The sequence below is a fragment of the Dendrobates tinctorius genome, unplaced genomic scaffold (assembly GCF_039654945.1).
Source record: "Dendrobates tinctorius isolate UK_male_01 unplaced genomic scaffold, ASM3965494v1 ptg000143l, whole genome shotgun sequence".
NCBI lineage: Eukaryota > Metazoa > Chordata > Amphibia > Anura > Dendrobatidae > Dendrobates > Dendrobates tinctorius.
Genome location: NW_027361810.1, coordinates 46901231 through 46927847, shown reverse-complemented (window position 1 = coordinate 46927847; position 26617 = coordinate 46901231). Strand labels below are relative to the sequence as shown.

The 26617-nt window shown below is 44.5% G+C and overlaps 1 protein-coding gene across 4 annotated transcripts in view; it reads left to right on the top strand.

The window, feature by feature from the left end:
• The window catches only part of OLA1 (Obg like ATPase 1), a 245157-nt gene that overhangs the window by 135465 nt on the left and 83075 nt on the right, over window positions 1-26617 (top strand). For all 4 annotated transcript variants that reach the window (XM_073545915.1, XM_073545916.1, XM_073545918.1 and 1 more), the window contains one exon: window positions 11072-11169. In XM_073545915.1, coding sequence (XP_073402016.1) covers window positions 11072-11169 — 98 coding nt within the window. The remainder of the gene's footprint in view (window positions 1-11071; window positions 11170-26617) is intronic.

The window sequence follows — 26617 nt, the reverse complement described above, 5'->3', positions numbered from 1 at the left end:
CTTTTTTTTTAGGCCATGTTCACATATTGCTGAAAATGGCAATCCATCTATCCGGCCATGTACTGCCTTCAAAAGCCAGAAGGGTCTCAATAGGAGATATATATATATATATATATATATATATATATATATATATATATATATGTATATATGTATATATATATATATGTATATGTATTTTTTTTTTTTTTTTCATTTTTGATTTTTTTATTATGCTAAATCAGGGCTGGGCAATTAATTTTCCCGAGGGGCCACATGAGAGACCGTGACTGTTGTGGAGGGCCGAACCAATAGTCCGAAAATAATTCTATTCAATATTTATTAATATTAATTCTAACACTTAATATTGAGCAGAATTAAGTATGCTGACACCCCCCTATATATCTTTGAACCCAAATACAGCATCTTCTGTATACCGTATGAACCCCCCACAGCCCCTTATATACAGCCTCCCCATATACAGCATGAGCCTCGCACAGCCTCCCCATATACAGCATGAGCCCCACACAGCCTCACCATGTGCAGCATGTCACCCCCATAGCCTCCCCATGTGCAGCATGTCACCCCCATAGCCTCCCCATGTGCAGCATGTCACCCCCATAGCCTCACCATGTGCAGCATGTCACCCCCATAGCCTCACCATGTGCAGCATGTCACCCCCATAGCCTCACCATGTGCAGCATGTCACCCCCATAGCCTCACCATGTGCAGCATGTCACCCCCATAGCCTCACCATGTGCAGCATGTCACCCCCATAGCCTCACCATGTGCAGCATGTCACCCCCATAGCCTCACCGTGTGCAGCATGTCACCCCCATAGCCTCACCGTGTGCAGCATGTCACCCCCATAGCCTCACCGTGTGCAGCATGTCACCCCCATAGCCTCACCGTGTGCAGCATGTCACCCCCATAGCCTCACCGTGTGCAGCATGTCACCCCCATAGCCTCACCGTGTGCAGCATGTCACCCCCATAGCCTCACCGTGTGCAGCATGTCACCCCCATAGCCTCACCGTGTGCAGCATGTCACCCCCATAGCCTCACCGTGTGCAGCATGTCACCCCCATAGCCTCACCGTGTGCAGCATGTCACCCCCATAGCCTCACCGTGTGCAGCATGTCACCCCCATGGCCTCACCGTGTGCAGCATGTCACCCCCACGGCCTCCCCGTGTGCAGCATGTCACCCCCATGGCATCCCCATGTTCTGCTCGACAGCCCCATAGAATCCCCATGTGCTGTCACCCCCCTAGAATCCCCATGTTCTGTCTGTCACCCCCATAGAATCCTCATGTTCATACACATGAATAGAAAAAAAAAATAAAGAACACCACATACTCACCTCAGTCCCATTCCCAGGTGCCCAGCTTCTGGTGTCCTGACTCTCTGGCGGTACACAGCTGAAGCGATGAGATGACGTAATCTCGTCAGCTGTTTCACACGCTGATTAGTGGAGAAAGTGGCCGGAGGCACCTCCACCACCAATGCTGACTGCGGGCGGGAGACAGCGGGCAAGAGGGCATGGTGCGGCCCACGGACCTCAAGTTTCCAGCCCCACAGCTGTCTAGGTCCGCGGGATGGACTGAGACAGCCAGAGGGCTCTTTCATTTTTTTTATTGTACTGTATTGGTTGATGGTTTTTGTACCAAATTCAAATGCACGTCGTTCATGAATTTTCTGAAGAAAAAGAAAATGCTCTTTATTTTTGTGCAAAAAAAAATCACGTTTCGCTACAATGATTTAAAAATTTGCACAGAAAAATTCAGATGAATATAAAATCACTCTAGCAAAGGATTTGAGTACATGTCCTCAAAACTTGTGCAATTTTTTGTAAATAGTCATCATCATGAATCAGCTGAAAAGGCACTAATGCAATAATGAATAGTTTACTTTTCTGTGCCTTGTCTAACAAGTGTTTTTTCGCCAGATAGAGTGGCCAAAAATACTCCTGACTTTTGGTGCAAGTTTCTGGCAGAAAGCAAGCCAACTAATAGATGGTGTAAAGTTACCCTGAACAATTTTAAAATACGTCAGATTCATCAGTGTGAGCCATTGTGATGGTTGTAAATGGAAAATATCAGCAGGTTTTTGTTATGTAATCTGAGAGTAGCATGATGTAAAGACCAAGAGCCTGATTCCAGTGATGTCACTTACTAACCTGTGTTTTGATATCTTAATGCAAACAGTGTTTTAACAGCAGGAAATTATCACTAAAGGACTAAAGGGGGTTTTACACATAGCGATATCGCTAGCAATATCGCTAAAGCATTACCGATTTGGTGACGCAGCAGCGATATCGCTATGTGTGATACTTGCCTCCGACCGGCTCCCCTGCTGTCTGTCGTTGATCGCGCAGCTCCATTTCTCATCGGGCGCTTCCTGCTGGACTTTCTGCTGGTGCCGACGAGCGACGCGTGTACGCGGACGGGAGGACGTCAGGATCGCCGCGTCTGAAAGGTAAGTAACGACTGCTGTATCACTGCTATGTCGCTGTGAGATCTGCCTGTGTGGTAGCTTACTAGCGACCATTTAGCGATGCTCCATCGATCCTGACCGGGTCGTATTGTTGTCGGGATCGCTGGTGCATCACTATATGTAAAGGGGCCATTAGTTGTCTCCTGGTCCAACTCCCGGGCGCGTGAATGCTGGGCGCGTCCCGGCCGGGCGGCTGGAGGGGCATTGATTGGTCACCAAATGAGGCGGGAAGCTCAGTGGATCCCTCTTATAAAGAGGGATGACCACAGAAGAGGCGCTCTTGTCCGAAGCTCCCCATTATGGAAGATCCCAGTGGACAGCAGCCCTTACAGCAGCAGGAGCATTCACCAGTGTCTATGCCCGGTCACCAGCTTGGACGCACTAAGAAGAGCAGCCGCTCGAGTGGCAGGAGTGGCAGCCTTCTCGACCAGTGGTCGCGGGACTCCTCGGTATCCAGGAGGGACGTTGTTCATACCCCAGATCAGCCTCTGAATCCGGTACCCTTGATTTGACAGCGAGTGGTGATTGAGCTACGAGAATCTCACCTTTATTGTTAAAGGAGTCATTTTCTTCTTAATCACTAGGAGCCTAGGAAGGCTAGCGCAAAGACAAAGAATAAAGAGTTTGCCCTTTGTAAAACTCCACTGGCCATTCAGTGGCAGAAGGATCTCTGTTCTGACTGCATGCAGAAAACGATACAGGAAGAGACCCCCGACTTCGTCACGAGCCTTAGGGACATAATCAGGGCGGAGGTGCAAGATTCCCTAAAGTCAGCATTGAGAAAGGGAAGCAAGAGCGCTCCACTTGTCACAGATTCAGAGGCCATTCAACCCGTTGGGCAATATCATGTGGAAACTCTGTCGTCCTCCACATCCTCCTACTCCTCCTCGGACAGTGATGTAGGTGGCCGACCTTGCTTTCCGGCCGAGGACACGAATAGACTGGTTAGGGCAGTCAGATCAACAATGGGCCTAAAGGAGGAAAAAACACCTAAATCCTTAGAGGATGTTATGTTTGGGGGCCTGGAGGAGAAAAGGAAGTGCACCTTTCAAGTTAACACTAGGTTAAAGGTGCTCATAGACGAGGTGTGGAAGAAACTGGAGAGGTCTGGGAGCCTGCCCTCATCCTCCAAAAGGAGATACCCCTTTGAGGAAAAGGACTCGGGAGTGTTGGGTTAAAGTCTCTAGGAATCCTTCCTTTTGGAGGAGAAAATTTAATAGGGGTCATCCCCCTGGAGAAAGAGCTGGGACTTCAAAGATAGGAAGGGGTCTGGATATATGTTCAAGGGACGCTCTAAATAATCAAAAAGCCCCCCCCCCCAATGTCTTCAGGTCAGAGGTAGGGGGGAGGCTCTGTTACCCCTCCATGGATTCTACCAGAGATCCCAGACCTATTTACTCAGGGACCAGTGTGCCACTCTCAAGTGAAGGGCTTCCATCTGGCAGCATCGAATTTGAGAGGGCGTTACTGAGTCGGCAGGGATTATCACCAGGGCTAGTCTCCACCCTGTTGAAAAGTAGAAAGCTGAATACATCAAAGATCTATGGTAGAACATGGAAGAAATTCCTGGAATTTTTAGGTCAGCCCTTGGGGGATGAAGCTCCGGTAGGGGCTATTCTAGAATTTCTGCAGTCGGGTTTGCAACTAGGGTTAGCAACTAATACTCTCAAGGTACAGGTGTCGGCCTTGGGTGCCTTGTATAATTGCAACCTAGCATCCAATAGATGGGTGTCCTGATTTATTAAATCCTGTAGTAGATCTAGACCACTTATAGATCCGAAAATTCCTCCATGGGACCTGAACTTAGTTTTAGAGTCGCTAACTAGGGAACCAATCGAGGCCTTAGAGGAGTTATCGGCGAAATTCCTCACGCTTAAAACTGTGTTGCTAGTGGCCTTAACATCAGGCCCGTAGGATAAGTGACATACAAGCCCTGTCTATATGTCCCCCATACACGCAAGTGTTTGAGGACAGGGTTGTTCTAAGACCAGATCCGACTTAGCTCCCTAAAGTAGTTCCTAAATTCCAAAGGAGCCAGGAGATCACCTTACCCTTGTTCTGTGATAACCCTAAAAATCCACAAGAGGAAAAATTCTATACTTTAGATCAGTCCCTATTCATAGCCTTCCAGGGTAGCAGAAAGGGTTTCGGGGTATCTAAGGGTACCATTGCCAGATGGATCAGAAAGGCCATTAGCTTATCCTACTCTGCGAGTGGCACTCCGGTTCCTGATGGCATCAAGGCTCACTCCACCAGAGCTGTGGCTACTTCCTGGTCAGAAAAGGCGGAGATATCCATTGATCATATCTGTAAGGCCGCTACCTGGTTCTCACCATCTACCTTTTTAAGCACTACAGACTGAATCTGTCCTCCTCGGCTGACCTAACCTTTGGTAGAAGGGTGCTGCAAGCGTTGGTCCCTCCATAAGGTGTTTTCATTTCTCAAAAAATCTCTCAGGTGTGCTGTCATTGGTGAAGGCAAATCACCAAGGTTACTTACCAGTAGTCATTTTTTCTGAAACCCATGACAGCACCCATATATCCCCCCTCCTTCTCACCTCTTGAGTGTGCACTATAGTTTGGATGTTTTTTGTTGATATAGTGTGGTGTTGGTTTTCCGTGTAAATTAACCGAAGGGCCTCTCATGCTCTGTAACCCAACTGAAACGAGGGAGAGGCACTGCCCTTTTATTTCAGTAGGTTTCCTGTCCTGGCTGGGTAGATCCCCCTCTCAGGTGTGCTGTCATGGGTTCCGGAAAAAATGGCTACAGGTAAGTAACCTTGATGTTTGTTGTGCATGTTGATAATTTTTAGTGTCACAAAAAAAGCATGATTTAACTTCCTTAGGTTTTTGCACTTACACATTGTTTCCTATGGGTGAAAAAATGCTGCAAAAACTCTGGGGAAAAAAACGCTGAAAGAGGTGACATTCTGCAGTTTGCAAAAGCGCGCTGCAGTTTTCAAAAACAGTTCGGAAAATAAAACCAATGTGAGTGCATGATATTTCTGAAATCTCATAGCTTGCTGGTACTGTAAAACGCAGCAGCAGCAGGTCGGAGCGGGGTGGTGGATTTCGGACCCCGGCTGAACAGACATTGATGACCTATCCTAAGGATAGGCCATCAATGTTAAAGTAGTGGACAACCTTTAAGGATAAAATACAACAAAACACAAGTAAACTCAAAAAATGAGAACTCATGGTTCATAAAACAGAAAATTAAACAATTCTTTTAGCCTTCTCAAATAAACACAACATCAGTGATACCAATTATATGTCACCATGTCCAGGACATATGTGATAAACAGCAGAATATACAGTTGCAGCTCATAAATCCCACATCCCAGCACCGTCTTAAGTTCAGGCAAGGGACTCGGAGCCGCTTCCCCTCAGCGGGGCTCTCGGCTCTTGCCGTCGCACGCCGCATCATCCTTAGGGCTGAGGCCGCATCACTTCCGGGCGCCAGATGATGACTTCCAGTTGCGTCACAGCGTGGAAACGGAGCGGCAGCAGACGGCATGAGGATCAATCGACCCACTCAATGCAGGGTAGGATGAAGTGGCGGGGCGGGTCGGATACAAGACTACCGCACCGCCAAGCGATCACCCTGAACCACCACCAATGTATGTAAGTAGTGGGCACGATGGACGTGAGGTAACAAAGACAGGAGCTTTAACCAAGAAGACTCCTTCGCTTTGTTAGCAAAAGGCGGCACCGACTCCTGCAGCATCAGCCTCCAGGACATCGGGCAGATCCAGTTAAAAGCCCCATCTGTGCCAGCAAACTACCGGGGTCGTGGAAAAAACCCCTAGGTGAAGAGTGCACCCTTAGGATCATCAGAGGTGAACAGGCCTCTTTCCTTGCTGAGATACGCACAATAGTCAGAGAGGAGGGCCAGGCCTCCGTCTCAGGACTGCTACCTACTCAGTCTTCCAGCCAGCCCCAGGCCACCGGCCCTTCTAGGCTGAGCGTGACTGCTCTCGTCAGGTGTCAGCCGCTAAGCAGCTTGAGGCCGGGCCGGGACCAGTATGGGAGACCAGCGGGCAAATTGACAGGGATGGGAGTCCAGTCAGTCATCAGACGAAGACACCCAGTCGCTATGTATGGACTCGGAGGAGGAGGGCGAGATCACCTCAGAACCCCCCTGAAATGTGGAAAAGATGCCTCTTCTCCTCAGAAAACACAGACGAGCTTCTTAGCGCTGTGAGAAGCACTATGCAGGTTGAGGAAGCCCCAAATACTCAGTCCGTTCAGGATGAGATGTTTGGTGGCCTAAGAGCTAGGATTTGCCAAGTCTTCCATGTTAATGACCATATACGTGCAATGATTTTAGAGGAATGGGAGGACTCTGAGAAGCGGCTCGTCGTTCCTCGAGACTTTAAGCTTCGAAGGGCATTAACACTTGGGATGAAGTTCCTAAGATCGATGCCCCAGTGGCCAGGATGTCAAGGAAGATTTCAATTCCCTTTGAAGATTCCTCTAGCCTCAAGGAATCCATGGACAAGAAGGCCAGAGGGCTTGGGAGGCCTCTGCGGCAGTTATGAAGACAAACATAGCCGCCACATCGGCGCCAGAGCCATGCTTCTACTTATCGACCAGTTAGAGCACCAATTAAAAGGGAAAACCCCTAGAGGTGATATCTTAGGGGGCCTTCCCCTGTTGAGGATTGCATCCGGATCGCTGTAGGACGCTTCAGCTGGATCCGTGCGATTTGCGGCCAGTAATAATTCTTTATCCAATGTGGCTTGTCAAGCCATAGGGATGAAGACCTGGTCAGGGGATTACCAGTCGAAAAATAAGTTATGTACCATACCCTTCTCCGGTGGGAAGGTATTCGGGCCGGCCTTAGATAAAATACTGGAGAAAAAAGGGTTTCCCGAGGAACAAACAAAAAGATATTTTCCCTTTCAGAGGTCCCGTCCTTACCAAAGGCAGGAATATAGAGGGAAAGGTAGATCAACTCACTGGGAATACCCGAAGGGGGGAAAAAGTAGGGCCCCCCTTCTCACTCAATGCGGTCTCCAAGGGCTTTACCCTCGAATTCACAAAAAAAACCCCAGCACGGTTTGTAGTTACAAATCCCCAGTCAAAATCCCTTATAGACCCTATATGGGCAGATGTAAAAGACCTGCTAATGTCAGAAGTAGTGGTTCTGGTTCCAGAAACAGAGAGCGGTCAGGGCCACTATTAAACTCTCTTCACAGTAAAAAAAAAACGTTGGGGGAGAGTTGGACCATTATAAATTTAAAACCACTAAACCAATGGATCCGATACAAAAGATTCCGAATGGAGTCCTTAAAAACCACCATCCCGCTGATAGATCGGAACTCCGGAATGTGCACAATAGATCTAAAAAAGTGCATACTATCACGTTCCCATCCACCCTCACTCTCAGAAGTTCCTGCGGTTTGCACTAAAAATAGGAAGAGGGTATTACCATTTTCAGTTCAGGCTCTTCCTTTCGGCCTAGCTTGAGCACCCCGGGTTTTACGAAGCTGGTCGCCGAGACTGTGGCACACTTAAGACAGAACAGCATAATCATCGTGCCGTACTTGGACAACTTCCTCGTGATATCGCATTCAACATCGGAGTTTAAAAAAAAAAAAAAGCTAGACTCGGTAATTGCCACGCCCGAAAACATAGGTTGGATCCTGAACAAAAACAAGTCAGACCTGCAGCCCGGTACCCGGGAGAAAATTCCTGGGAGTCATGTTAGATTCCAAAAGAAGAATCTCGTTTTTACTGGAAGTGGAAAAGAAACCCATCATGAACAAAGTTAGTCAGCTATGGCGAGATCGAATATCCATAAGAGCTGCAATGAAGATCCTAGGTACCCTGACTGCATGCATACACTGCGTAATGCGGAGCCAGACTCACACAAGAAGCCTACAAAGGGAAATCCTGGCAAAATGGGACAGACGGCAGACCTCTCTGGACAAGAGATTCGGCCGTCCCCAGCCTTAAAATCATCTCTAAAATGGTGGATCAGTCACAAAAACATCAGCCAGGGGGTGCCTTGGATCCTGTCACCATGTGTGACTATCGTCACGGACACCAGCAGGGAAGGATGAGGTGCCCACGTGGAAGGAAGGTACCTTCAAGGAACATGGCCCGGAAACATCAGTTCACAGTCCTGAAACTACAGAGAACTACGAGCAATTTGGGAGACACCAAAACGAAGCAGGTCGAGTCTACAGGACCAACATACAAAGTCATGTCAGACAACATGATCACAGTACCTTTCCTACGCCATCAGGGGGGCCCAAGACAAAGAAAGCTTCAGGACCTAGTAGCCCGCATCTTCACCTGGGCGGAGAACAATGTTTGCTCCATATCAGCGGTACACCAAGAAGGTTCCAGGAACAACATAGGAAACTATCTGAGCAGACAAGACGTCCGAGCCACCGAGTGGGAATTGGAAGAGAAGATATTCATAGACTTGTGCCATCGGTGGGGAACCCCCCAGCTGGACCTCTTCATGACAAAGAAGAACACCAAGCTACAGAGATTCTTCTCCCTTAATCCAGCGGACCATCCAGAGGGGGTCGACGCCTGGAGTCAGAGATGGGAAGGGGACTGCTATACGGGTTTCCCCCCATTGCTATAATACTGAGCGTTCTTAGGAAGATCCAGGAGGAAGGAGCATGGGTGATGCTAGTGGTACTCTTCTGGCCCAGGCAAAGTTGGTTCCCCCTCCTAGAAAAGATGGCTCAGGAGGGGCCGTTCCATCTACCAAGGGCAGAAGACCTTTCCCAAGGCCCAGTTCTGCACCCAAATCCAGAGAACCTACAGTTAGCAGCATGGATCCTGAGAGGGAGATCCTAAAATCCAGAGGCCTTTCTGACCAAGTGATCTCAACGATGCAGGCCAGCTGTAAGCCCGTTACGAGTGCAATCTATCATAAGATTTGGAGGAAGTTCTGCTCAGAAGGTGGTGGTACCCCAATAGACCTATCTCGTCCAGATATCCCTCAAATCCTTGACTTCCCCGAGGCAGGATTTAATAAAGGTCTGAGTCCAAGGAACATTGAAAGTTCAGATAGCAGCTTTAAGTACTTTCTTTGATTTCTCCTTGGCCTCTCATCCATGGATTGCGCGTTTACAAAGGCCATCCAGAAAATGAGACCCTCGTTAAGGAAGACAATTCCCCCGTGTGACCTAAATCTGGTACTTAACGCTCTAGGCAGACCCCCATACGAGCCGATATCAGAGATACATTCAAATATTCGATGACCGCATAATACTAAAACTAAACCCAGGATTCCTCCCCAAGGTAGTATCTCCCCAGAATTTAAACAAGGAGATAGTCCTGCCCTCATTCTGCCCATCCCAGAAAAACTATAAAGCAAGATTCTTTCGCTCATTGGATATCAGACGAGCGGTCACACGCTACTTAGCGGCCACTTGAGTGGTGACAGGACTCAAAATTGATTGTCCAATACGGGGGTAGAAATAGGGTAAAAGAGCATCTACGCACTGCCTAGCAGGGTGGATAATGTCAGCTATCTCCTCAGCATACGAGGCCGAGGGATTACCTATACCAGAGAGGCTTAGAGCTCATTCCACTAGGGCGATAGCAACATCATGGGCAGAGAGGGTGGGAGCCTCTGTAGAGCAAATATGCAAGGCCGCCACCTGGTCTACACTAAACACTTTCTGTAGACACTATAAATTGGACACGTTAGCAGCTAGCCAGACTACCTTTGGTCGTAAAGTGCTACAAGCAGTGGTCCCACCCTAATGAATTCCTACTTTGGTATTCTCCATGGTGCTGTCAGGAGGGACATCTTGGAAATCTGAGATTAGACCTACCGGTAATGTTATTTCCTGGAGTCCATCCTGACAGCACTGGTAGTTCCCTCCCTAAGATTTGTATTTGTAATAAATGCTTGTACAAATTCTCAATAAATAATTGCATCCATACTGACGTGGTATTTGGAAAAATCACTGGAGTGTGGGAGTGGGAGGGGACCTTTTAACCTCTCGTGCATTTCCTGTCCCTATGAGGATGAAGGAAGGACAACCTCCATGGTGCTGTCAGGATGGACTCCTGGAAATAACATTACCGGTAGGTCTAATCTCCGTTTTTTAAACACTATGGCCAGATATCTTTGCTTAAAACACTTTGTTCCTGACATCCTTAGAAAGCTCTTTGGTCTTGCCCATGTTGTAGAGGTTAGAGTCTGACTGAATCTGTGGACAGGAGTCTTTTATAAAGGTGACTATGTAAGACAGATGTCTTTAATGCAGGTAACGAGTTGATTTGGAGCGTCTAACTGGTCTGTAGGAGCCAGAACGCTTAATGGTTGGTAGGGGATCAAATACTTATTTCTCACTACAAAATGCAAATAAATTTGTACATTGTGATTTTCTGGATTTTATTTTTGATATTCTATCTCTCAATGTTAAAATTAACCTACCCTTAAAATTATAGACTGTTCATGTCTTTGTCAGTGGGTAAATTTACAAAATCAGCAAGGCATCAAATACTTATTTCCTTCACTGTATAGACTCCAGCAGCTTCTATACACGTCTTAGAGTTTTTCTGATCTTTGATTTCTTCACATATATACTTACATTGTTCAATTTCTTTTTTTCTTCTAGATTGAAGTTCTAAATAAATACTTATTCCTGACCTCCAAGCCGATGATCTACCTAGTCAACCTCTCGGAAAAAGACTATATCCGCAAGAAAAACAAGTGGTGAGTTGTCAGCGTCCTGTATTGTTCTGTAAAGCACAAGGGCATGGTTTCACAAACTACCAGGTTACAGATGAAACGCCTGCCTATTAGTTTGTCTCTCCCAGCAGCGTTTCGCTGCTTTATCAGTGGTCTGTATTTGGGGGATGTTAAATGATGACCGTGATGGAAGCATCTGATGGCCGCTGTTCACCACTTATTGAGACACGATCACTGCGATCGCCAAGCTCCCAAACATAAAGCACATTTAGGAAATAATTCAGAGGAAGGACTGCTATGAGGTAGAATTTATATACCAAGATACATGATTTCACATGGCAGTGAATGGGTCAGTTTACATGCCTGTTTTTGTTTGCAGACTATAGGTTTGCAAAAAATAAAATACTCGGAGACATGTCAGAGTTTGGTCCGATACACACCAAGTTCACACATGTAATGAATGTATTGAAATGGTGCTGCGGGTCCAGATATGCCATCCATGTGCTATCCGTTAAAAAATACTTATTCGGCCTAGGGTCAGATCAGAGAGCCTTTGCGGACTCGATGAAAACCTCGCTTTATAGTGCTGCTCTTTTATGTGAATGGACACCGAGCAGTGGCACATTATCCCTACATTGTCCACCGTTTCCAGTAAGATGTGTGTTTGAGACAATGAGCAATTTGCCATAGTTTCTTGTTTAAAGGGGTTGTCCACAACTCCCTTCTCAATTGCTATAAAAGTAAAAACAGCCTGTACTTGCCTCTGGTGCTGGCTCTGTTCCAGCGGTATCAGAGTCCGAGGGTGAGGCACTCGTGATGTTAGGTCACGTGAGCCCTGCAGATAATCGCGAATGGCTTCACTTACTTCAGACGTAACTGACATCCAGAAGAATCCAGAGAGCTGCAGCAGTTCTCCGTTTTCCCAGATGTCCGTTTCTGACAAGAATGAAGTCACTGATAGGGTGCAGGACTCATGTGACAAAATGACATCATGAGAGACCCGACGCCAACAGTGCTGGCATGACACCGGAGGTGAGTACAGGCTGGCTTTACTTTCTGTAGTGCAATGTAGTAACTGAGAACTACTCTCCTTTTTTTTTAAAAAAAGGAAAAAGCTCAAGTCATCAGCCATTGGTTACCATTTATGTTTAATTCGGTAATTGTCAGCTATTCACAGGATAGGCGATAATTATTGATCAGTGGGAGTCCGGCTGCTGAATGGGGGACACTATTAGTCTTGTTAGGATAGAGCTGCAGTGGTCGTGCTCGACCACCAGTGGTCGTGGTCGTGCTCGACTGACCACTATGCCATTCATTACCTATGGATTCCCTATGGGACTGCCTCAGTTTTTTGTGACCGCCCCATAGAGAATGAATGGAGTGGTAGTCGGATGTCCCGCATTCCAGCTGTCGGACCCCCACCGATCAGTAGGTTATCACCTATCCTGTGGATAAATGATAACTTTTTTTCATTGTACAACCATTTAACCGGTAATACATCTCATTTTGTAATTTTCTGCATTATGGTCCAGAGCTGAGTTTACATCTCTGTAATCTTTAGAGCTGAAATTCCCCAGCATTCTTTTGTGATTCAATAGCCGCACAAGTCTCGGTCTAGTAATTTACGTTGTAGTCTCCTGCTATAAGTAATACTAACTAGTTCTGCCGAGCTTTTAGGGGAGTGTCTGACATCAAGCATGTTGACTGTTTCCAATAACTTCCAGCAGAATTAATGGGAGCACCTATATCCAGAATAGGGGTCCCCCGACCACCATCCCACCTTACCGGCGCAGTTCTGAAGAGTAATGGTCTAGGAATTATTAAGGACGGTCTTGCACTTGGAGAGTTAAACCAGTGCTGCTTTTATGTAGTCGTTTGGCTACAAATGTCAAATTCCCTGCAGCAAATAAAACTGTATGTTTGTAGCCAAAAGTGTAATTATCTGTGCAGACGGGCCAGCAGGCCTAATGATTTCTATTGAATCCATTCAGCCCTGTTAGATCTTATTGGCACTGCAGTGCTCAAGATGAAAAGGGAAATGTCCATGCCTCGTTATGCGAGTGTGTATAAATATAGGTTATCTGAAATGTGGATTTTACATACTCACATAAAACAGTTACCGTGATTGTAAAAAAGACAAAAATCTGGAGCGGAGGAGCTGGGTCAGCATTGGCATAGCTTGATATTGCTGTAATGTCAGTTTATGTGTATACGCAGTACGCGGAGTTCACCTCCATGAATAGGGTTTTCTTCTGGTACCCCGTAATGCACAGCGTCCCTTCTTCCCAAGAATACTGCGTTTTGCAAGAGCGATGGATCCTCCTGATACAGGCCGGGATTCTTCTGGGTATGGCAATGGACTCGATCCAACATTTATATCATATCCTAACGAAATGTAGGAAACCCTCCTGTCACTTTATGGATGGCTCAAATGCAGCGTTACCATCTGTTTACCAGCTCAGATTTAGTGCCTGAACTAAACTACAACCAAGGATGTAGCAAGTCGATCACCACTAGTGATGAGCGAACGTGCTCCGATGAGGTGTTACCTGAGCATGCTCCTATGTTAACAGTGTCTTCGACGTGCTCGAAAATTATGTTCAAGTCTCCGCGGCTGTATGTCTTGCAGATGTTCAACAGATGTGACACAAGCAAGGTTTGCCTGTTTGTAAGCCACATGTGTTGCTGCTGTCAAACAGCCACGAGACATGCAGCTGCAGGGACTCAAACATATTAATCAAGCATGCCGAATTAACTGTTAGCACCAGGGCTGTGGAGTCGGTATGCCAAACCTGCGACTCCGACTCCTCAATTTCCCTTACACCGACTCCAACTCCGACTCCCACACATATTGCTTATATTTAAGTGAAAAATTTATTGTAGTACAATGTGAACATCAGACATTTAATCATTTTTATGATACAATTATTATTATTATTTTTTATCATTATAGCGCCATTTATTCCATGGCGCCTTACATGTGAGGAGTGGTATACATAATACATACAAGTACAGTAATCTTAAACAACACAAGTCACGACTGGTACAGGATGAGAGAGGACCCTGCCCGCGAGGGCTCACAATCTACAACGGGATGGGTGAGGATACAGTAGGCGAGGGTAGAGTTGGTCGTGCAGCGGTTTGGTGGATCGGTGGTTACTGCAAGTTGTAGGCTTGTCGGAAGAGGTAGGTCTTCAAGTTCTTTTTGAAGGTTTCCATGGTAGGCGAGAGTCTGATATGTTGTGGTAGAGAGTTCCAGAGTAGAGGGGATGCGCGGGAGAAATCTTGTATGCGATTGTGGGAAGAGGAGATAAGAGGGGAGTACAGAAGGAGATCTTGTGAGGATCGGAGGTTTAGTGCAGGTAAGTACCGGGAGACGAGGTCACAGATGTATGGAGGACTCAGGTTGTGGATGGCTTTGTATGTCATGGTTAGGGTTTTGAACTGGAGTCTTTGGGTAATGGGGAGCCAGTGCAGGGATTGACAGAGGGGAGAGGCCAGCGAATAGGGGGGGGACAGGTGGATTAGTCGGGCAGCAGAGTTAAGAATAGATTGGAGGGGTGCGAGAGTGTTAGAGGGGAGGCCACAGAGCAGGAGGTTGCAGTTGTCAAGGCGGGAGATGATGAGGGCATGGACTAGGGTTTTTGCAGATTCTTGGTTGAGGAATGTACGGATCCGTGAAATATTTTTGAGTTGAAGCGGAAAGGGCTTGGATATGTGGTTTGAAGGAGAGATCAGTGTCAAGGATAACTCCGAGGCAGCGAGCTTGTGGGACTGGAGAGAGTGGGCAGCCATTTACTTTAATGGATAGGTCTGTTGGGGGGGGGGGGGGTCACGTGAGATGGGTGAAAGATGATTTATTCTGTTTTGTCCATATTAAGTTTTAGAAATCTAGCGGAGAAGAAAAATGAAATAGCAGACAGACATTGAGGGATTCTGTTGGATCCAATAATCAAGATATTTAGATAGAACAGAATATATATTTATTGGAATACAACTTTAGAACACAAAAAACTGTAATAAATTGTAAATATATAATACACTATGTAATATCGATTACATATATACAGTACAGACCAAAATTTTGGACACACCTTCTCATTCAAAGAGTTTTCTTTTATTTCATGACTATGAAAATTGTAGATTCATTCTGAAGGAATCAAAACTATGAATTAACACATGTGGAATTATATAATTAACAAAAAAGTGTGAAACAGCTGAAAATATGTCTTATATTCTAGGTTCTTCAAAGTAGCCACCTTTTGCTTTGATTACTGCTTTGTATACTTTTGTCATTCTCTTGATGAGCTTCAAGAGGTAATCACTGGAAATGGTCTTCCAACAGTCTTGAAGGAGTTCCCAGTGATGCTTAGCACTTGTTGGCCCTTTTGCTTTCATTCTGCGGTCCAGCTCACCCCAAACCATCTCGATAGGGTTCAGGTCTGGTGACTGTGGAGGCCAGGTCATCTGGCGTAGCACCCCATCACTCTCCTTCTTGGTCAAATAGCCCTTACACAGCCTGGAGGTGTGTTTCGGGTCATTGTCCTGTTGAAAAATAAATGATGGTCCAACTAAACGCAAACCTAGCATGCCGCTGCAAGATGCTGTGGTAGCCATGCTGGTTCAGTATGCCTTCAATTTTGAATAAATCCCCAACAGTGTCACCAGCAAAGCACCCCCACACCATCACACCTCCTCCATTCTTCATGGTGGGAACCAGGCATGTAGAGTCCATCCGTTCACCTTTTCTGCGTCGCACAAAGACACAGTGGTTGGAACCAAAGATCTCAAATGTGGACTCATCAGACCAAAGCACAGATTTCCACTAGTCTAATGTCCATTCCTTGTGTTCTTTAGCCCAAACAAGTCTCTTCTGCTTGTTACCTGTCCTTAGCAGTGGATTCCTAGCAGCTATTATACCATGAAGGCCTGCTGCACAAAGTCTCCTCTTAACAGTTGTTGTAGAGATGTGTCTGCTGCTAGAACTCTGTGTGGCATTGACCTGGTCTCTATTCTGAGCTGCTGTTAACCTGTGATTTCTGAGGCTGGTGACTCGGATGAACTTATCCTCTGCAGCAGAGGTGACTCTTGGTCTTCCTTTCCTGGGGCGGTCCTCATGTGAGCCAGTTTCTTTGTAGCACTTGATGGTTTTTGCCACTGCACTTGGGGACACTTTCAAAGTTTTCCCAATTTTTCGGACTGACTGACCTTCATTTCTTAAAGTAATGATAGCCACTCGTTTTTCTTAGCTGCTTTTTTCTTGCCATAATACAAATTCTAACAGTCTATTCAGTAGGACTATCAGCTGTGTATCCACCAGACTTCTGCACAACACAACTGATGGTCCCAACCCCATTTATAAAGCAAGAAATCCCACTTATTAAACCTGACAGGGCACACCTGTGAATTGAAAACCATTTCCGGTGACTACCTCTTGAAGCTCATCAAGAGAATGCCAAGAGTGTGCAAAGCAGTAATCAAGCAAAAGGTGGCTACTTTGAAGAACCTAGAATGTAAGACATACAGTATTTTCAGTTGTTTCACACTTTTTTTGTTAATTATATAATTCCACATGTGTTAATGCATAGTTTTGATGACTTCAGAGTGAATCTACAATTTTCAGAGTACTGAAAATAAAGAAAACTCTGAATGAGGTGTGTCCAAACTTTTGGTCTGTCCTGTATGTGTGTGTATATATATATATATATATATATATATATATATATATATATATATATATGTGTGTGTGTGTGTATATGTATATGTATGTATATATATAACTATGAATTATCTCAGCTAAGACAAAGCCTAGATCCTCAGGCTACATTCACACCATGGGCGTGGCCAGGATCAAACCTGGGGGGGGGGGCAGAACCTCATACTGTTCCGCAGAACCTCATACTGCACACCCCTACAGTTGAAAATAAACCCTGCACCTTAAGAAGATGTGGTGATGAATGCAGTCTATTTATTCCAACTATCAATTGATGTTGATGTGTTGTGAAGACGAGCAATGCCTGTCCTGGGCGTCTTTTTGGGCAGCTATGAGGTGTACCTGACTGGTGCTAAAAAAAAAAGGAATGTTAGTCTGTGTACTACCCGGTTTTAATTCTTTTTGGTACAGATACGATATGGATAGACAGATATGGATAAATGGATAGAGCAGATTTCTAATCTGCTTTTGCTATTGAAAACATTATCTATGAGCTCAAAAACCTTTCAGGTGATGCAGTTTTTTAAAAAGCTGATCGGCTTTTACAGCTGAAAAACGTATCCTCAAACGCAGGAAAAACGCTGTGTGTGAATGTAGCCTTAGATCAGGAATTTAACAGCCATTTATAGGACATTTCATAACTTTCCCAAATTCCTAGGAAAAAATATTCAGCACATCCTGCATTGAATTACTGTACCCAATTTATTATATATTTTAGGAGTCGGTCCATTTTAGACCGACTCCGACTCCACCAAAATGAGCACCGACTCCTCGACTCCACAGCCCTGGTTAGCGCCCGAGCATGCTCAGATAACACCTTATCCGAGAACGTTCGCTCGTCACTAATCGGCACGTGTTCAGCTCTATTTACCAACGCAATCATCGGCTCTGTATCTGACCAAATGATGGTTAATGCAATCACTTGTTGGCACGCACCTTCATTATTGTCAGTAGCACATCCTTGTTTATGTGAGGGTGCGTGCTGCCAAGAAAAAATGGCTTAGAGTTACTGTCAGTATAATTTTTATTATTTATAACTTAGAGAAGTTTTCTGGTTTTAAAATTTTTTCTTCCTCCGACTGCATTGAATTTAAAAAACAAACAGCTTTACTCACCCTCCCCTGGTTCAATGCTGAGTGTCAAGCGGTGCTTCCAGTGTTTGCAGCCAATCAGTGAGCTCAGAGACTTGTGTAGGACCGCTGAGCTCATTCATTATCTTCAGTGCTGTCAGTGTGACATCAGCCCGGTAGAGAATAATAAACACTGGGAGCAGTGGTGGAGACCTGGGGAGGGGTGAGTAAAGTACATTTTGTTTATTTTTAAACCAACTGCAGCGGGTGGTCAGGTGTATTTCTGTATCCGGGAAGCCCATTTGAAGGGAATTTGCTTTATATTTTGTAAGTAATTAGTGGGAAAATACCCTGCCGCAGCGGTCAGCTCCACAAACAGCTGGAGACGTCATGATGACGACATGACCGGATAATGGTGACGGTGGTCACGATGACGTCACGCCTGGTCTTGTTGAGACCATCAGATCTGAAGTCGGAAAAGATTAGGGGGGAATGTAAGTATCTTTTATTTTTTTTCCCACTCAAACCCCTTTGAGCTATGACCACATAAATATTTTAAACCTAGACGAGCGGTTGTTCTATTCTTCCGGTATTAGTAGTATGTTAGCCTGAGCTCCTGATGAAGGTTACATTGCGAAACAAGTCGTGGTACTAGACCTATAAAGATCTGGGGTTCCCGTAACGATTACCTGCTAACAAGTATACAAAGAAAAGAATACCGTCTCCAGCTGTTTGTGGAGCTGCTATAACGTCCTGGATCACTGCGTCCTATTCAAAGAACTCCATGTCTGTCATAAATCTGTTGATAAATGGCTCCCAACAATGTCTAATCCACAGGCTGATAACCAGGGCAGTGAGCGCAGTGAGGGAACGCAGAGCTACATCTCCACGTCACATTGATAATATGATGATTATTTACCCATAATCTTATACAGGATTTGTACCATCAAAGGAAAAAATGCTGAGATGTAAAAGAAATATGACAAATGTTGCACAAAATGACATCACAATCCTGTAAATCAACACCTTCCATTCACACGTCTTGCCAGCAGCTTCCCGGATCGGCGCTTCCAAAGCTTCTGTCTGTTTAATTTAGGCAGATGGGCAGTGGAAGATTTTACTCAACCGCCATTGATTATAATTTGTTTTAAAGGGGTTTGTCTCATCATCATAAATGGGTAAAATTGCCAAATGGTTGTAAAAACAAGTGACTTTGCAAGTGAACTTCTGTTAAAAAAAAAAAAAAAAAAAATCCCCGTTTTCAAGAACAGTGATTTTTTTTTTTTTTTAATTTTATAGTGTATTGTTCGATGCCTAGGTTACCAGCCACCTCTTCAGCATATCTTACACAAGGAGTGCAGTGCTTACAAGCTGTTTGCTATAGATCATGCGAGCGCTGCTCTGAAGCTAGCTGAATGACTTCAGTCCCCATGCACCCATGGATGCTGCAGAGGCTTGCGGCGCGTGAGAGCGCACAGTTCAGACACTGCTGATGGTTCGGGATGTCAGTCATCAGGCGTACACTGTCCGCCGGCAAGTTGGGAGGCAGAGAAGCAGTGCACTCTTGAAAACACACACTGAGTCCACACTTTTCGGTTTTTAAGTGGAGGTACGACAAGACCATGGTTGGGTTTCCAATATGTGCTTTGCGGCAAAATCGCTGCGTTTTTTTTTTTTTTTGCAAGTTTGGTAATCACAAAAAAATATATCATGTCCGCCATCTGTACTTGCCACGGATATGTGAAAATTATAGAGCAAACTTTTATTATTCGAGGGCCTGATGAAGCATAGTTGGAGGCGAAACAGGTTTAGCCCAATTTGTGTGTCTTCACACCGTGTTCCCACATGACTTTGGAATAAAAAACCACAAAATAATTTTACAGTAGTGAGTGCCACTCATAATTTGACATGATTGTGTTCCTCATATGGACATGCAGCAAATCACGGCCCCTTTTGCCTTGTGACTTTCTGACTTTCGTCACACCAGCGTTTCGCAAGTGTCTTTTAAAAACCCAGCAGAAATATCGGTGATGATGTTGCAGTGTAAGGCTATGTTCACGTGAGCGTTAGGAATTCCTAATACTGAGCAGGATAAGGGGATTCTTGGCCGGGAAGGATCCTTTACATGATGGACCTCAACGACTCTGTTGGGTCTTCAGGCTGCTTTCTTTAAGGGTTCTGTCATTTACTGGAAGGCTTCAATGGAAGCATGAATGAAGTTGATTTTCTGTTGTATTTTGCAATCTGTCGTCACAAAAATATCTACAATTGATAAAGGGACAACGATTCCTTAAAAGACCAGCGCTGTATTCATGAAAAATGTCTTTAAACCTCTTTCTACCTAAGAACGTAATCTGCACGCTGTTACCGAAATCAAGGCCAATCTTCGGCTAACGATCAGAATTGTGTCGAGACCCTTCTCAGTTTCCATCTCCCTGTAATTCGTTCACTCGAGTTATAGGCACATGGTTTCAATTCTGCTGGGGAAAAAAAAAAATTACCTTCCAATATCAAAGAGCACGAGCGCTCTAAACTGAAAAATAAACATTTAGATATAGAAAGCCAAAACAATAATGAATATCACATGTCCCCCGTCTAATAAATTATTAAGGAGAGCTGTGTTGATATCTGCCCAGTGACACTGGATACTCCGCAGAACCACGATGGCATCGGGTGGATAGTCCTCTGCCACCACTCCATGCCTATAGGGGGCACTAAAGATGGAGTGGCTGTTCACTTTGGAATACCCCTTTATTCTGAGCTGCTCTACTGGACCAGGGACTTGTTCACATGTTGCATTTATTGTTGCGGTTTTTCATGTGGAGGAAAAAAAGGCAGCATTTGACAGAAACGGGAATATTAATAGGTTTCTAAAATATTCACGTGCTGCGTTTTTTTTTTTTCTTGTTTTTGACTAGAGATGCATGCTTTTTTTTTTTCATGCAGCGTGACCATTCGCTTTGCGTTTTTACTGCTGTTTTTTTTTTTCCATGGTGGTCATAACACATCATAATTATGAAGAATTTCTGCTGCTATTTTATGGGTTTTGTCTGCCTCTTTAATGCAGAAAATGCCTTTTTAAAAAAAAAAAAAAAAATAGCAAAACTTCTTGTGAACATTTCTTTAGACTGCGTTCATATATGTTTGGCTCCATGGTGTTTTTGGCAGTGAAGTACATGGCCTAAACAGTGACACCATACACCAAAAAATGTGCCAAGAGGTTGGTGCAAATTTTAAGCACGCAGTAAGCTAACAAATCGGTGACGTAAAGACTGCGGATGCAGATGCTGCTCCAAAATCCACATGAAAAAAACCCCACATTGAATACTCTTTGATTACCGTAAGCTGAAACACCCCTATAGTGCATATGGTGCTGTTTTATCCATATGGAAAAATAAGAAATGTGGAGGCGTTTCTGTTTGAAAAATGTTCCAGATTTGACCACTGAATTAACACAAGCAGAAAAAAAAGCACTCCATGTGCAAAAAATCGTCAAAACATGCCGAAAAAAACCTTAGGATCGATTTATGTGCGTTTTTTTTATTAAGTTGACTTGTGCACCGAGAATAATCCAGGTCAATAAACTCCTTGTGAACATACCCATAAAACACCCCAGATGTATCAAACATCATGAACAGCTATGGTAAGTCTTAAAAGCCCAGTGATATATGCAAAATTGTGGAAAATTTTTACATTCAGTCTAAACGAAGATGCTGTATTTTTCAGACAATAGGACACACCTTACTATAAGGCGCAAGCCAGATTTAGACAGCAGAAGATGGGGAAAACATATGTCCTACTGATTTAAAATGATCATTTATGTAAAGAAGTGGAGGTGTCAATATAATTAATAGTGATGAGTGAGCGTGCTCGGATATTGTGTTATCGGAGTCTCTAAGGTGTGCTCAAATAATATGTTCTAAGTCCCCCCGCAGCTGCATGTGTTGTGGCTATTAGAAAGCAGCAACATATGCGGGGATTTCCTGTTTTAGCCGAAACGCGTGTTGGGGTGGCGGTGGCACCACAGCTCCATGGTAAATTATGCTCTGCACAGGCTTCATTTAGGATGTCTTACCACCTCTAAACATTGTGTTATTATTATTATTATTTATTATTAGAGCGCCATTTATTCCATGGAGCTTTACATGTGAGAGGGGTATACATAATAAATACAAGTTCAGTAGTCTTAAGCAATACAAGTTACAATAGATACAGGAGGAGAGAGAACCCTGCCCACGAGGGCTCACAATCTACAAGGGATGGGTGAGGATACAGTAGGTGAGGGTAGAGCTGTCGTGCAGTGGCTTGGTCGATCGGTGGTTACTAGAGTTGAGCGATACCGTCCGATACTTCAAAGTATCGTATCGGATGGTATCGGCCGATCTTTAAAAAAAGTATCGGTATCGCCGATTCCGATACCGGAAGTCCCATTCAAGTCTATGGGACTTCCGGTATCGGAATAAGAAAAACCCTTTCCTGCCCTTGTACAGCCTCTCTGGGGTCTGTACGGGCCTTTCGGGGGGCTGTGCCAGCCTGCCAGGGGGTCTGTGCAGGCTCCGGTGGTCTGTGCCGGCCTGCCGGGGCGCTGTGCCGGCCTGCCGGTGGTCTGTGCAGGCTCCGGTGGGCTGTGCCGGCCTGCCGGGGGGCTGTGCCGGCCTGCCGGGGGGCTGTGCCGGCCTGCCGGTGGTCTGTGCAGGCTCCGGGGGGCTGTGCCGGCCTGCCGGTGGTCTGTGCAGGCTTCGGGGGTCTGTGCAGGCATCGTCCGATGGGACTACAAGTCCCATCGGGCGATGCCTGCTACCATGACAGTGATTGACACATTAGCCAATGATGGGACAGTAATAGTCCTATCATCCGGCTAATGTGTTGAATGTAAAAAAAAAAAAAAAAAAAATTACATGCTACATACATACAACATGCATACTACATACATGCTACATTCATACTACATACTACATACATGCTACATACATGCTACATTCATACTACATAAATACTACATGCAACATACATACTACATGCAACATACATACTACATATATACTACATACATACTACATATATACTACATGCATGCTACATACATACTGCATGCTACATACATACTACATGCTACATACATACTACATACATACTACATACATACTACATGCATACTACATGCATGCTACATGCTACATACATACTACATATATACTACATACATACTACATACATACTACATGCTACATACATACTACATATATACTACATGCATGCTACATACATACTACATGCTACATACATACTACATATATACTACATACATACTACATACATACTACATGCATGCTACATACATACTACATACATACTACATGCTACATACATACCACATACATACTACATACATACTACATGCTACATACATTCATACATATATACTACATGCATGCTACATACATACTACATATATACTACATGCATGCTACATACATACTGCATGCTACATGCATGCTACATACATACTACATACATACTACATGCTACATACATACCACATATATACTACATACATACAATACATTCATACAATACATACATAGACATACAGTACATATAACATAGAGTAACATACTTACCAATACTTGTCACATTGTTCCCCGAAGCCATTGTCTTTTCCGGAATAAATATTAACATAACAAACCACAAAAATACTCACCCACGATCCGAAGCAGTCCACGAGTGTGTCCCACGACGATCTTGGGTAGAGAACTGCAGCATCAGCTGATGCTGCCGTTCTCTACGGGCTGCAGGAATCCAATGACGGAAGGTAGGTATCCTTCCGCACTGTATTCCTCCGCCACTTAAAAAAAAAAAAAAGTCCCTAGTCTCACTTTATGCCATTGCTGTGTGGGAAATTCCCACACAGCAATGGCATAAAGTGAGACTAGGGACTTTTTTTTTTTTTTAAGTGGCGGAGGAATACAGTGCGGAAGGATACCTACCTTCCGTCATTGGATTCCTGCAGCCCGTAGAGAACGGCAGCATCATCTGATGCTGCAGTTCTCTACCCAAGATCGTCGTGGGACACACTCGTGGACTGCTTCGGATCGTGGGTGAGTATTTTTGTGGTTTGTTATGTTAATATTTATTCCGGAAAAGACAATGGCTTCGGGGAACAATGTGACAAGTATTGGTAAGTATGTTACTCTATGTTATATGTACTGTATGTCTATGTATGTATTGTATGAATGTATTGTATGTATGTAGTATATATGTGGTATGTATGTAGCATGTAGTATGTATGTAGTATGTATGTAGCATGCATGTAGCATGCAGTATGTATGTAGCATGCATGTAGTATATATGTAGTATGTATGTAGCATGTATGTATGTGGTATGTATGTAGCATGTAGTATGTATGTAGCATGCATGTAGTATATATGTAGTATGTATGTAGCATGTAGTATGTATGTAGTATGTATGTGGTATGTATGTAGCATGTAGTATGCATGTAGTATGCATGTAGTATGCATGTAGTATGTATGTAGCATGTAGTATGTATGTAGCATGTATGTGGTATGTATGTAGCATGTAGTATGTATGTAGCATGCATGTAGTATGTATGTAGCATGTAGTATGTATGTAGTATGTATGTAGTATGTATGTGGTATGTATGTAGCATGTAGTATGTATGTAGCATGCATGTAGTATGTATGTAGTATGTATGTAGTATATATGTAGTATGTATGTAGCATGTATGTGGTATGTATGTAGCATGTAGTATGTATGTAGCATGTAGTATGTATGTAGCATGCATGTAGTATATATGTAGTATGTAGTATGTATGTAGTATGTATGTGGTATGTATGTAGCATGTAGTATGTATGTAGCATGCATGTAGTATATATGTAGTATGTATGTAGCATGTAGTATGTATGTAGTATGTATGTGGTATGTATGTAGCATGTAGTATGTATGTAGCATGCATGTAGTATGCATGTAGTATGCATGTAGCATGTATGTGGTATGTATGTGGTATGTATGTAGCATGTAGTATGTATGTAGCATGCATGTAGTATATATGTAGCATGCATGTAGTATATATGTAGTATGTATGTAGCATGTAGTATGTATGTAGTATGTATGTGGTATGTATGTAGCATGTAGTATGTATGTAGCATGCATGTAGTATGTATGTAGTATGTATGTAGTATATATGTAGTATGTATGTAGCATGTATGTGGTATGTATGTAGCATGTAGTATGTATGTAGCATGCATGTAGTATATATGTAGTATGTAGTATGTATGTAGTATGTATGTGGTATGTATGTAGCATGTAGTATGTATGTAGCATGCATGTAGTATGCATGTAGTATGTATGTAGTATGCATGTAGTATGTATGTAGTATGTATGTAGTATGTATGTAGCATGTATGTGGTATGTATGTAGCATGTAGTATGTATGTAGCATGCATGTAGTATATATGTAGTATGTAGTATGTATGTAGTATGTATGTGGTATGTATGTAGCATGTAGTATGTATGTAGAATGCATGTAGTATGTATGTAGCATGCATGTAGTATGTATGTAGCATGCATGTAGCATGCATGTAGTATGTATGTAGTATGTATGTAGTATGTATGTAGCATGCAGCATGTATGTAGCATGTATGTAGTATGTATGTAGTATATATGTAGTATGTATGTAGCATGTAGTATGTATGTAGCATGTAGTATGTATGTAGTATTTTTTTTTTTTAACATTTAACACATTAGCCGGATGATGGGACTACTACTGTCCCATCATTGGCTAATGTGTCAATCACTGTCATGGTAGCAGGCATCGCCAGATGGGACTTGTAGTCCCATCGGACGATGCTTGCACAGACCCCCGGACATCAGCACAGCCCCCCAGCAGGCCGGCACAGCCCCCCGGCAGGCCGGTACAGACCCCCACAGGGTGCACAGCCCCCCGGCAGGCCGGCACAGCCCCCCGGCAGGCCGGTACAGACCCCCACAGGGTGCACAGACCACCGGCAGGCCGGCACAGCCCCCCGGCAGGCCGGTACAGACCCCGGGCAGTCCACACAGCCCCCCGGCAGGCCGGCACAGCCCCCCGGCAGGCCGGCAGAGACCCCCGGAAGGCCCGAAATGACGGCGCATCATGATGCGCACATACCGCGCATCATGATGACGTCAGGCTGTCAATCAACTGAACTTCCGATTCCGATGCCGAATTCCGATATTGAAAAAATATCGGAAGTCGGTATCGGAATTCCGATACAGCAAGTATCGGCCGATACCCGATACTTGCGGTATCGGAATGCTCAACACTAGTGGTTACTGCAGGTTGTAGGCTTGTCATAAGAGGAAGGTCTTCAGGTTCTTTTTGAAAGTTTCCATGGTAGGCGAGAGTCTGATATGTTGTGGTAGAGAGTTCCAGAGTAGGGGTGATGCACGGGAGAAATCTTGCATGCGATTGTGGGAAGAGAAGATAAAAGGGACATAGAGAAGGAGATCTTGTGAGAATCGGAGGTTGCGTGCAGGTAAGCATCGGGAGACGAGGTCACAGATGTATGGAGGACACAGGTTGTGGATGGCTTTGTATGTTAGGGTTTTGAACTGGAGCCTTTGGGTAATGGGGAGCCAGTGCAGGGATTGACAGAGGGGAGAGTAGAGAAGGAGATCTTGAGAGGATTGAA